Raw genomic sequence first — 12,867 nt, 5'->3', positions numbered from 1 at the left:
AAAAAAAAAAAGACTTTTTAATAAAAACAAATCAATTGAATGTATCTTAATCAGCCCCTTAAGTCATCCAGCATCTATAAAATTATAAAAGAAAATTGCTGAATAAACGATATGTCTAATATTTTTTATTTCTGTGAGTCCAAAATGTTGACACACACGTAGGACGGAGGATTATCTGTCAATTGTCTGTCTTTGCAGCACAAGCTCCTCTTTTCTCACAGCCGTGTGCATGAGTAACTGTATCAGATAGCACGTACTTTTCACACGTCCAAAACAAAACACTAAATATTGCTCCCAAAACAGTGTTGATAAATCACAAACCGCGTCCTGTTTGGTATATTTTCATCTTCTCCTTCAGTTTTGTGCGTGTTTTGATGATCAGCCTATATTCTGCATATTAGTGAAGACAGACAGAAAATGGATTGCACGCTTTATTCGGCTCACTTAACAGACGCAATCTGCTTTGCACACGTTTAGTAGATCATCTTTGTGTGTGCTATCAAGTTTGCATGTGTTTTAGTACACGCAAACCTTTAATAAATCAGGCCTAAAGAGAAGTGGTGAAGCTGTATTTTCATTTGCACTTTAATTTCATTGACAGTTAACCCTATTATTAATTTAGTTTATTCATTTTAACACAACATAATTGTATCTAAATTATTTTTTGTCAGTTATTTATGAGTCCCTTCTTATGCAGTATATTTGGGTATTTTTCTAATCAGCCTGACCTAAGACTTCAATTAATAATAGTTTTGTATCATTTGACAAGGTTGTAAACTGTAAGTAGGTTAGATACAATTATTGAATACCATTCAATTAAGAGTAGGATTACTAATTCAGTGTTAATATTTGAATGGACCACAGGCACTTCTGCAGTGGAAAAGTTGGGCGCAGAGGTCAAAAAGGTTAAGAACCTGTGATTTAAGGTGAACTAAATTTGATCTTTGAAAGGGTTACACATTATTCCGAAAGCAAGATCCCCACACGGAAATATAGTACTTGTACTCAGCTAATGAAAAAAATATATATATTTTCATTTTAAATGGGCTTAATCACATGAGGAATGCTCATGGAGTTTGTGATTTGCTCAAACACATAAACATTTAGGGGGAACATTGTTCATTAGGCTAAATCTGGGACCTTGGGTACTAAATGTTATGCAATCTAATGTGTTTCGTGTTCCTTGAATAAAGTTCCTGAATGCTTGATTCTTCTATTTTTTGAATAGGGATCCTTAACATTAAATTGGAACCCAAGCTATGCCGGGTCTCTGCTTACTTACCTTCTGTAGCAGGAAACAGGGTTCTTCCTTCAGTTTTGGCCTCGGCCAGTTTGCCAGTCCTCAGCAAAACCTCTGCAAAGTTTTCTGGCGGAACATCCTCGTAGGACGAATACACGTCTTGACTCTAAAAAAAAATATTAAAGAAGAACAGGTTACAATTTATATTCCAGCTTATTTCAAAGGTGTTTACTACCAAACTCATCCATGCTTTGTACACGTACGAATAGGAAAGGGACCTTCCCAATAAGAAGACATCTTGCCTGATTAATTAAGAGGTGAGTCCGAAAATTTTTGACCATCCTTTATCTTGCCTCTTATCCTCTAGTGAAAGTGTTAAGTTAAAAACAACAATGTCATTGATCAGAAGCGTGTGGGGAGTCGTGATTGGTGGGCGCCAGACAGAAGACAGATGGATGGATGTCAAAGGTTGGCGGGCGGCAGGAAGGTACTTGGGGAGGGCTATTAAAATGACATGAGAGCAGATCTATTGGCTTCCTCTGTTTCCCCTCACGTCAACTATTTTTAGCAATCCACAAGATTTGTATCTCCGAGTAGTGAGCCCGTGGCAATCTTTTACAAGGGTTTAAAGGTGAATCTACTCCTTTTTTTTCCTTTTGTTTTCATCACATAGCAGCTCTTCGTGGTATGGTTCTACCCAACATGTCAGCTTGTGTTGGAGGTTAATAATGGTCATGACTTTGTTTTTTTTTCCAACATGGTTGACAAGTTAAGAAAAATTCCAAGTTTATACTTGCACAACTCAACCAAAAAATAATAGGAAGAAGCAGAGCTTTTAGTCCACTGCAATCACTTACTGTTTGTTAACTAAATAAATAATTGATAATTTGATTAATAAATTCATACATATAATATGTGTAAAATATATCTACATTAATATTAGTATATTAATATTTTGTAAAAATCCAAAATAATGATTGAATAGTGTATTGCAGAAAAAATAGACAACTGCAAAAGTATTTAAAAAAACCTGACAGAAATATTGCACAATGCAGGGGTCTTCAAAGTGCGATCAGGGGTCCTATTTGTGGCCCACAGCTCATTTTATATCGGCCATGCATCACTAAAAATACAATTTGAACAAGAATAAAAAAGAGCACTCATACTTAACAAGAAATAGTTAATACAAATTACATTGTTTTCCTTTACATTCTAAAACATTTTAAAAAATTTGTGTATGACAATCCGACAATAAATGTGCATTGCATCAAAACATTTAGGGCTTTTTTAAAATTAGTTTAAAACATGCAAGCAAATATTTTGCTATGATTAATCAGAATTCAAAAGTGTGACTAATCTGATTACTGTAAAACAATTAATCGTTAGACAGCACTAGTTTTTGCGCTAACAGAAATATGAAACCGCATCCTTTGCATTTTTAGAATAAAGCTCTTAGTGTAAAAGTTTGGACAGCCCTGGTATAATGTATAATATAAATAAAGGCAGGATGTAGACTACAAAATAACTTAATAACTGCATGAATTCAGAATAAATAGTATCAGACACTGTAAACACCATATGTTTATAGTAGGGCTGGGCGATATATCAAGTTTGTAAGATATATCGATATATTTTTAAACAAGATATGACTTAAGAAAATATTGTAATATCGGTATAATTTATTTCACATTAAGAGGACCAACCACAGCTTATTTGTTGTGTTCCTTGATTCTCCCCCGCTTCCCACTCCCTCTCAACACTCCATGGGCTACTAAACCCCTTCCCTTCCTCCTTCCAAGACGTGCTTGCATGTATGAGAACATCCATGATTGGGTTGGTTATTTACTATGATGAGTCACGATTGGTTAAGATTAGGGCAAAACATTAGGGACAGGCCAATCAGAGGCAAGATAGGGCGGGTCATGGAACCAGGAAGGGAAATCACAACGGACATCCCAAATGACGATGACAGAGTCGGAGAAGAGAAGAGAAAATATTCAAGAGGGCAATTTATAGATTAAAAAAACTAGTGGAAAATGGCAGAGGGATTCTCTTCTTTAGATTTTTCTTTTAGCGATGTAGACGACATCCAGGAAACCCACAATGCGTTTACTTGGCCACATTTGGACAAATGTATGCATCTGAATAAAACATTAATTTGAGTTGTTTACCATGTAAGCCCAAATCAAAACTGTTCTCCAGTTGCCAAGCCGGGTCTATTTTGCACGAGAAATGCTGCCAAAAATGTATGCCGAAGTGAGGAATATCATAGCCGCACAATTAAGTCATGTCACTAACTTGGCGCTGACCAGAACCGTACGTGTGTGACAGTCCAATACATCGTCGACTGGGAATTAAAAAGTGCCTGCCTGCAAATGTTTTTTATCTGAGTTTGATACATTTTGTATTATTTGCACAGCTATGTTATTTATTTTACGTAGAAAGAATGTTTTTCTATTTTATTTATGTTATATAATTCTGTGCTACTTAAACAGTTTATTTTCTGTGCTGTTAATACCCATCTTGACTAACTGGGTTAATAAAAGTGCCACTGACTGTTTACAGTACAGTTGTCATTCACTTCAATTTCAGTGAATCTCTCTCAAAAATGAATAAATGTATATGTATACTTTCACAGGAAAATATATCGAGATATATATCGAATATCGAGTTTAAGTAAAAATATATCAAGATATACTTTGTCGTCCATATCGCTCAGCCCTAGTGTATACTGCTTCTTAGAAAGGCCAATATATAATACTAGTACTCTACATTGTTTGAGTTCCTTGCACAAATTGTTCTATAGTTTACTTTTTAGGATTGTACGGGCGTACAGACATTCGCGTGCCATCGCCATCGTACACCAAGTGCTTCCACATTGCCTGCGGCATTAAAATGACTCGGTGAAATCAATATTAATTCATTTTCAGCCCGCCTTTGAGGGGTTTGAAGTCATTGGAAAGAAGCAAAAAAGGGGGAAAAAAATCTAATTAAACGCCTCAAGTCATCAACCTACTCAGGCATATTTGCTGTAATTTAAGAATGCAGCCTGGGGTGAAGAGGTATGTAATAAGCACAACAGGAGTGAAAAAGGAATGGGAAACAACTACAAATACATAGACGATCACAATGTATCTCACTGGGCTTTATATGCACTGTATTCGTTGGGTGTGGTTTGTTTGGTCTGGGATGTTTTGCTTGTTTACTGTGCTATATGTTGGTTGACCACTGGTGGAGGTGTAGAGGGGAACCTATCAGAGCTGTGTATAAAGACTATGGACAACTCAACAACAGGCACCATGTTGGGTACTTAGGATGTGTGCATCTGTGCCCAGAAGCATGCAATTGCAATTGTTCTGACGTTGTTTTTCTAACAAAATAAACCAAAAATAAATGATAAATGATAAATGGGTTATACTTGTATAGCGCTTTTCTACCTTCAAGGTACTCAAAGCGCTTTGACAGTATTTCCACATTCACCCATTCAGACACACATTCACACACTGATGGCGGGAGCTGCCATGCTAGGCGCTAACCAGCAGTCTAAATATATTTTTTAACATATTCCAGCTCATAAACTTACAATAAAAAACACTTTTATTTCTTCAAAGTAAAATTTTGGTGAGGCAGCACCATTTCGAGTATTCCGGCATCCTCCCACCTCAAAAGACATGCACCATAGGTTGATTGGCAACAATAAAATTGAATGTGAGTGTGAATGTTGTCTGTCTATCTGTGTTGGCCCTGAGATGAGGTGGCGACTTGTCCAGGGTGTACCCCGCCTTCCGCCCGAGTGCAGCTAGGATAGGCTCTAGAACCCTTGCGATCCCGAGAAGGGACAAGTGGTAGAAAAATGGATGGATGGATGGATAATTTTGGGCCAATTCTTCGGCCAGATTTGATGCACTCCGCCACTACATTCATGCAGTGTTTAGTGAACAGCGGGCTTCTAACAGGCTCCTGCCGGGGCAATGTGCAGTCAGCATGCCGACTGCACACTCCCTCCAACTTGCGACATCTGTGGCATTGTGCTGTGTGATAAAACTGCACATTTTATTACGAGGGGCCGTTAGGGACATTATTCAGAATTACCTCTTACATACACGACTGAAATGCTCTCACATAAACAACTGAAATCTTTTTCTTTTATACACACTACTGAAACACTCTTATAAACACTACTGAAATACTCTTACATACACTACTGAAACACTCTTATAAACACTACTGAAATACTCTTACACACACTACTGAAATACTCTTACATACACTACTGAAATACTCTTACATACACTACTGAAACACTCTTATAAACACTACTGAAACACTCTTATAAACACTACTGAAATACTCTTACATACACTACTGAAACACTCTTATAAACACTGCTGAAACACTTTTATAAACACTACTGAAACACTCTTATAAACACTACTGAAACATTCTTACATACACTACTGGAACACTCTTATAAACACTACTGAAACACTCTTATAAACACTACTGAAATACTCTTACATACACTACTGAAACACTCTTATAAACACTACTGAAACACTCTTATAAACACTACTGAAACATTCTTACATACACTACTGGAACACTCTTATAAACACTACTGAAATGTTTTTGTCTCACGCACACACACACACATACCTGGAATTATTTTTCACTAGTATGTATAAACGGATTTCACCCGTGTGTGTGTGCTTTTTACACGTGTGTGTAAGGGACAACAATTTCAGTAGTATGTGTGCAAAGATTTCAGTTATGTGTATGAGCGCATCTTACCATTGTGTATACGAGCATTTTACCACTATGTGTAAGAGCATCTTACTAGCGTGTGTGAGCGATGTTGCATTCCGGTTCCGGTATAATCCCCGCCCCTTTTCAGACAAGTTTATTTTTATTTTTTTTAAAGCCAAGTTCTGGACAAAATGTCTGCCGACAAGTAGCTTAACCGAGGCGGGAGCTCCACTTCATAATTTGAGGGCTTCAGCGGAGAATATAAGAACACTTTCAATGCAACAAGGGTCGCGCTGCCGCCATGGGTCTCCCCCGCAGGACGCGGCACCTGAGCGGCCACACAGCGGTGCCTTTCTCCTCCCGACAGCCGCAGCATGGAGCACTGGTTCCATTGCGAGTTTCCACCGCACACATGCAACGTTTCAGTTCATGGACATCGGGGCAAAAGGAGGAAAAGGTAATTAGACATTATTTATTTCTAAATGATTGTTGAATCACACGAAATGTAAGACAACATGGCATTGTAGTGAGCTACAATGGTAACATGTCGAAATGTGAGTCACGTCGTGTTACGTCAGTAGCTAATCATATACTAATGATAATGGATTGCATTTATTTAGCGCTTATCGACTAGATAAGGGGTCCCCAAACTACGGCCCACGGGCCGGTTACGGCTCTCCAAAGTCCAACATCCGGCCCGCTGGAAAAAAAAAAAAAATTGTATTATTATTTTCAATCTGTCTTTTCTAATCCATTTTTTGGTGTCCCCTAGCCACTCAGGCAAATCATATTGTCTACAAATGCATTTCCCTGTATGACTTATATTGTCTTAGCTGTTTTCATGTGATCTGATTGTTACATTCTTATTTCAGAGTCACCACACAGCTGCATGACCATTTCAACAAGGATGGAATAAACAACCTCTGGATTCATGGAACTTCTCTGCACACAAATATATTAACTGGAATATTCAATACATTTCTCATAAACATATTAAATATCTTTTTTTTTTTTCTCAAAAAAGGTTCCCTATGCCTTATTATTTATATACTTTTCAATGCTTCTTGCAGTCAGACAATAGATATTGTTTGTCTAAAATTATAGTTTAAGTTAATGTGTTAATATTTACACCTAGCCCCTAACCTAAATACAATAATCATAAGACAAAAAAATTGTGTATCACAAACGTTTGGGACAAGTTTGGGGAGATTTTGACAAAGTGTGTGTGGTGGTGGGGGCTGGATGACATTACTAGTCAGAACATAAAATAACTTAAAAACATCAACCGTAGAAACATAAATGTTCACAGCACAAACGTATTGTGGTGTTATTCTGATATTTGCAATAATAAAGTGGGCAACTTCATACAGGTCTGTATAACAGGTTCCTTATTTATTTATTTTTTACAAAATGTTTAAACAAAATGTTAATTCGCAGAACACACTGCACAAGTGAAGAAAACATTTTAACAAACCTTATAATTCCCATGTTGTCCACTGAATAAAGTGCAGAATTGAAGTGAAAATGTCTATTCTATAGTTGCCATCATTTTCAAGTGGGTTCACTTGTTGAAAAATGTTCATTGTTGTCTCATTAATGTTTACATCTATGTCTGGAATTACACACCGACAAGTATTGAAAGGATATGAATAATGAGACATAAGGAACCTTTCTGAGCCAAAAAAGGTTGTTTTCAACACACTGTTGAAAATAATATTCACAATGTTTCTATGTGAAATTTATTGAATATTCCAATTAATATATTTGTGTGCACATACTACTGAAATTGTTGTCCCTTACACACACGTGTAAAAAGCACACACACACACGGGTGAAATCCGTTTATACATACTAGTGAAAAATAATTCCGGGTATGTGTGTGTGTGCGTGAGACAAAAACATTTCAGTAGTGTTTATAAGAGTGTTTCAGTAGTGTATGTAAGAATGTTTCAGTAGTGTTTATAAGAGTGTTTCAGTAGTGTTTATAAGAGTGTTTCAGTAGTGTATGTAAGAGTATTTCAGTAGTGTTTATAAGAGTGTTTCAGTAGTGTATGTAAGAGTATTTCAGTAGTGTTTATAAGAGTGTTTCAGTAGTGTATGTAAGAGTATTTCAGTAGTGTTTATAAGAGTGTTTCAGTAGTGTATGTAAGAGTATTTCAGTAGTGTTTATAAGAGTGTTTCAGTAGTGTATGTAAGAGTGTTTCAGTAGTGTTTATAAGAGTGTTTCAGTAGTATATGTAAGAGCATTTCAGTAGTGTTTATAAGAGTGTTTCAATAGTGTTTATAAGAGTGTTTCAGTAGTATATGTAAGAGCATTTCAGTAGTGTTTATAAGAGTGTTTCAGTAGGGTGTGTGAGAGAAAAAGATTTCAGTTGTTTATGTGAGAGCATTTCAGTAGTGTATGCAAGAGCATTTCAGTAGTGTTTATAAGAGTGTTTCAGTAGTGTGTATAAAAGAAAAAGATTTCAGTTGTTTATGTGAGAGCATTTCAGTAGTGTATGTAAGAGGTAATTCTGAATAATGTCCCTAACGGCCCCTCATATTTTAGAGTGAACTTTTATTGTGGGCAGTCTAAGGCACACCTGTGCAATAATCACACTGTTTAATCAGCATCTTGATATGCCACACACGTGAGGTGGGATGGATTATCTTGCAAAAAAGTGCTGTCTAACAAAAAGTTAGACAGAATTGTGAACAATATTTGAGAGGAATAGGTATTTTGTGTACATAGTAAACGTTTTAGATCTTTGAGCTTAAATGGGAGCAAGAACAAAAGTGTTGCGTTATTATTTTTGTTAGAGTACAGTGTACAAAACAACAAAGCTCCAATACAACAAATGAGACTTGAGCTAAAACGGCATAATGTTACATTAAAATTCATGTTTCCCTCAATAAACAGTACCTCCCCCAATGCCAGCAGCACTTGTGCACCCCCCAGACCATGATACTAACACCACCATGCTTGATTATACTGTAGGCAATTATCTTCATTTTTATACAGCTATTTTTAGTGGATAATGACTCTATTCTGCCGTACAAGCTGGACATTGACGACTACAAACTACATTCTTTCTATTTCCTCTTGAAAAGTCATATGGTCATAAAATTGTGTGGTGTGTACTTTCTTCTGGAATGCACTGCATATTTAGCATGGATATCTAACTCATAATAAAAGACACTATTCAAATCACTGTTCCTTTTACTTTAATTCATTGTTATTTGGTCAAACATTTAGAAGCTCCCCATCCTTCAAGCACTTTGGCTAAAAAGTACTGTATTTCTAGGTATGCATGTTCATCACAACAGTATGTATGAAAAACACTAAATAAACAATAGTATCCTGCTACATAGTAGTAGCAGTCGACCATTTTGTTTTGCAGGTGCTATTTTTTTTAGCAAAAATCCAAACTAATTGTTTTTTTTATATACTTCTCTGGTTTGATTGTTTATTACACTTTTTAAAACTTATGAAAAAATAGGTCTATGTCTAGATCTGCACCGCGACCAGTGTTGGGACTAACGTGTTACAAGTTACTGTAACGCCGTTATTTTCGGCGGTAACTAGTAGTCTAACGCGTTATTTTTTATATTCAGTAACTCAGTCACCGTTACTACATGATGCGTTACTTTACGTTATTCTTTATGTACAAACCCCGTTTCCATATGAGTTGGGAAATTGTGTTAGATGTAAATATAAACGGAATACAATGATTTGCAAATCCTTTTCAACCCATATTCAATTGAATGCACTAAAAAGACAAGATATTTGATGTTCAAACTCATAAACTTTATTTTATTTTTGCAAATAATAATTAACTTAGAATTTCATGGCTGCAACACGTGCCAAAGTAGTTGGGAAAGGGCATGTTCACCACTGTGTTACATGGCCTTTCCTTTTAACAACACTCAGTAAACGTTTGGGAACTGAAGAGACACATTTTTTTAAGCTTCTCAGGTGGAATTCTTTCCCATTCTTGCTTGATGTACAGCTTAAGTTGTTCAACAGTCCGGGGGTCACCGTTGTGGTATTTTAGGCTTCATAATGCGCCACACATTTTCAATGGGAGACAGGTCTGCAATACAGGCAGGCCAGTCTAGTACCCGCACTCTTTTACTATGAAGCCACGTTGATGTAACGCGTGGCTTGGCATTGTCTTGCTCAAATAAGCAGGGGCGTCCATGGTAACGTTGCTTGGATGGCAACATATGTTGCTACAAAACCTGTATGTACCTTTCAGCATTAATGCCGCCTTCACAGATGTGTAAGTTACCCATGTCTTTGGCACTAATACACCCCCATACCATCACAGATGCTGGCTTTTCAACTTTGCGCCTATAACAATCCGGATGGTTCTTTTCCTCTTTGGTCCGGAGGACCCGACGTCCACAGTTTCCAAAAACAATTTGAAATGTGGACTCGTCAGACCACAGAACACTTTTCCACTTTGTATCAGTCCATCTTAGATGAGCTCAGGCCCAGTGAAGCAGACGGCGTTTCTGGGTGTTGTTGATAAACGGTTTTCGCCTTGCATAGGAGAGTTTTAACTTGCACTTACAGATGTAGCGACCAACTGTAGTTACTGACAGTGGGTTTCTGAAGTGTTCCTGAGCCCATGTGGTGATATCCTTTACACACTGATGTCGCTTGTTGATGCATTACAGCCTGAGGGATCGAAGGTCACAGGCTTAGCTGCTTACGTGCAGTGATTTCTCCAGATTCTCTGAACCCTTTGATGATATTACGGACCGTAGATGGTGAAATCCCTAAATTCCTTGCAATAGCTGGTTGAGAAAGGTTTTTCTTAAACTGTTCAACAATTTGCTCACGCATTTGTTGACAAAGTGGTGTCCTTCGGCCCATCCTTGTTTGTGAATGACTGAGCATTTCATGGAATATACTTTTATACCCAATCATGGCACCCACATGTTCCCAATTTGCCTGTTCACCTATGGGATGTTCCAAATAAGTGTTTGATGAGCATTCCTCAACTTCATCAGTATTTATTGCCACCTTTCCCAACTTCTCTGTCACGTGTTGCTGGCATCAAATTCTAAAGTTAATGATTATTTGCAACAACAAAAAAATGTTTATCAGTATGAACATCAAATATGTTGTCTTTGTAGCATATTCAACTGAATATGGGTTGAAAATGATTTGCAATTCATTGTATTCCGTTTATACTTACATCTAACACAATTTCCCAACTCATATGGAAACGGGGTTTGTAGTATCGGCTAAAAACAGAAGATCTGAGTGTGTTTTATTGGAGAGCTGCGGTGTTGTCCTGAATTTTCCTGTGTCACAAGGGGGAGAAGAGAAGAGGGTGGGTGGGGGGAAAGCGCGCTGTGTGTGTGTGTGGGGAGTGTCTGTGTTTACTAACAAGACATCATGGCGGTTTCTTAAGATGGAGATATTCTAACTACTTTTCTTTTGTCGAGCACAAAGAAAAGAACATTTTAGTCAAATGTAAGTTGTGTCTTGGATCAAAGATCCTATCAACTGCCCAAAACAGCAATTCAAATCTGCTGAAACACCTACAAAAGCAACATGTTTCGACAAAGCTAGTAAAGAGATACACAGACTCCGATGCCACTTCACCTCCACCGCCACCTAAGGATTTTAACGGAGGGACTGCTAGCCAGGACAACATTGATAAAGCCATTGCAGCGTATGTGCTAGAAGACATGCAGGCTATTTCTACAGTGGAGTCACCCGATTTCAGGCAGCTAATTAGCATGATTTTCCACGTACCTGCACACAGTGGACAGTGAGTACATAAAAATGGAAAGCGAGCTAAAGAAAACTCTCCAAATTCTGCCTCTGCTCATCATTCATCACTGAAGGTACACACACTATCAATTCTCTTATATACTCTTTCATTCTAGACTTCTAGAGTGTTTGATTATCACATCACTCGGTAGAAAATGGATGGATGGATGGATCACTCTAAATGTATAGACTATAAAGTTCACAAACATAAAGAGGGATCCTAGTGGGCCAGGCCAATCTTTCCTTATCTCTAAACTAAAACTGGGGAAATGCATAGAGTGTTCTGGGCTTCAGTACTGTGTTGATCTCCTGAAGACATGATTTTATTTCCGAATTCCTTGAGAGAAAAATATGCCTTTGTGTATGTCATGTGTGCCTTCCTTGGGTGAAGCCAGGTTTACAGCTATGTTGTTATTATGCTGTTTGTTACTTATGTGTGTTATGTTGCAGCTATTTAAAATAGTTTTGTCAATTTGTCCTGGCCTGAAATAAATTGGCCCTTTGAAACATATATTTGTCTTTGTGTGTTGTATATAGACCACATTGCTTAGCAAAGTTCAGTGATGCAAATGCATGTCAAGTTGATCAACAGATTGTATTATTCTCCAGTGCAATAACAGTACTGAAATGAAGGCTAAAATGGCATTAATGGGAGCCTTAAAAAAAAAAGAAGTAACTAAATAGTTACTTTTCACAGTAACACATTACTTTTTGGTGTAAGTAACTGAGTTAGTAACTGAGTTACTTTTGAAATAAAGTAACTAGTAACTAGTTACTGGATTTCAGTAACTAACCCGACACTGACCGCGACCTACCAATGAAACAGCTAAAGTTTAGCTAGAACCACTCACCGGGTCTACAAAGGGACGCTCAAAGAGCTCTTTATAGAAGGCGCAACATCCTTGACGTTCCAGGTTGGCGTTCTCACGTATACATTCCTCACCGGCGGTTCCATCACTGGTCCCCTAAGGAACCATCAAACCATTTTTTTGTTATTACGTGGTCACTTTGCTCTTTCTGCGTAACAAGCATCATTATCAGTGGCAACTGGCAAGGCATATCTATCTCCAACCAGGCGTTCACAGCAGTCGCTGAAATATTAAACAGGCGG

General features: G+C 37.5%; 1 protein-coding gene across 1 annotated transcript in view; it reads right to left on the bottom strand.

The window, feature by feature from the left end:
- The window catches only part of LOC133648154 (NBAS subunit of NRZ tethering complex-like), a 279,054-nt gene that overhangs the window by 24,784 nt on the left and 241,403 nt on the right, over positions 1-12,867 (bottom strand). The window contains exons 27-28 of the mRNA XM_062043936.1: positions 12,608-12,721; positions 1,283-1,406 (exon numbers count right to left, since the gene is read on the bottom strand). Of these exons, the coding sequence (XP_061899920.1) occupies positions 1,283-1,406; positions 12,608-12,721 (238 nt within the window). The remainder of the gene's footprint in view (positions 1-1,282; positions 1,407-12,607; positions 12,722-12,867) is intronic.

Source organism: Entelurus aequoreus, linkage group LG04, assembly GCF_033978785.1.
Source record: "Entelurus aequoreus isolate RoL-2023_Sb linkage group LG04, RoL_Eaeq_v1.1, whole genome shotgun sequence".
NCBI lineage: Eukaryota > Metazoa > Chordata > Actinopteri > Syngnathiformes > Syngnathidae > Entelurus > Entelurus aequoreus.
The sequence above is the reverse complement of the archived record's forward strand: the minus strand, read 5'-3'. Positions and strand labels throughout refer to the sequence as shown.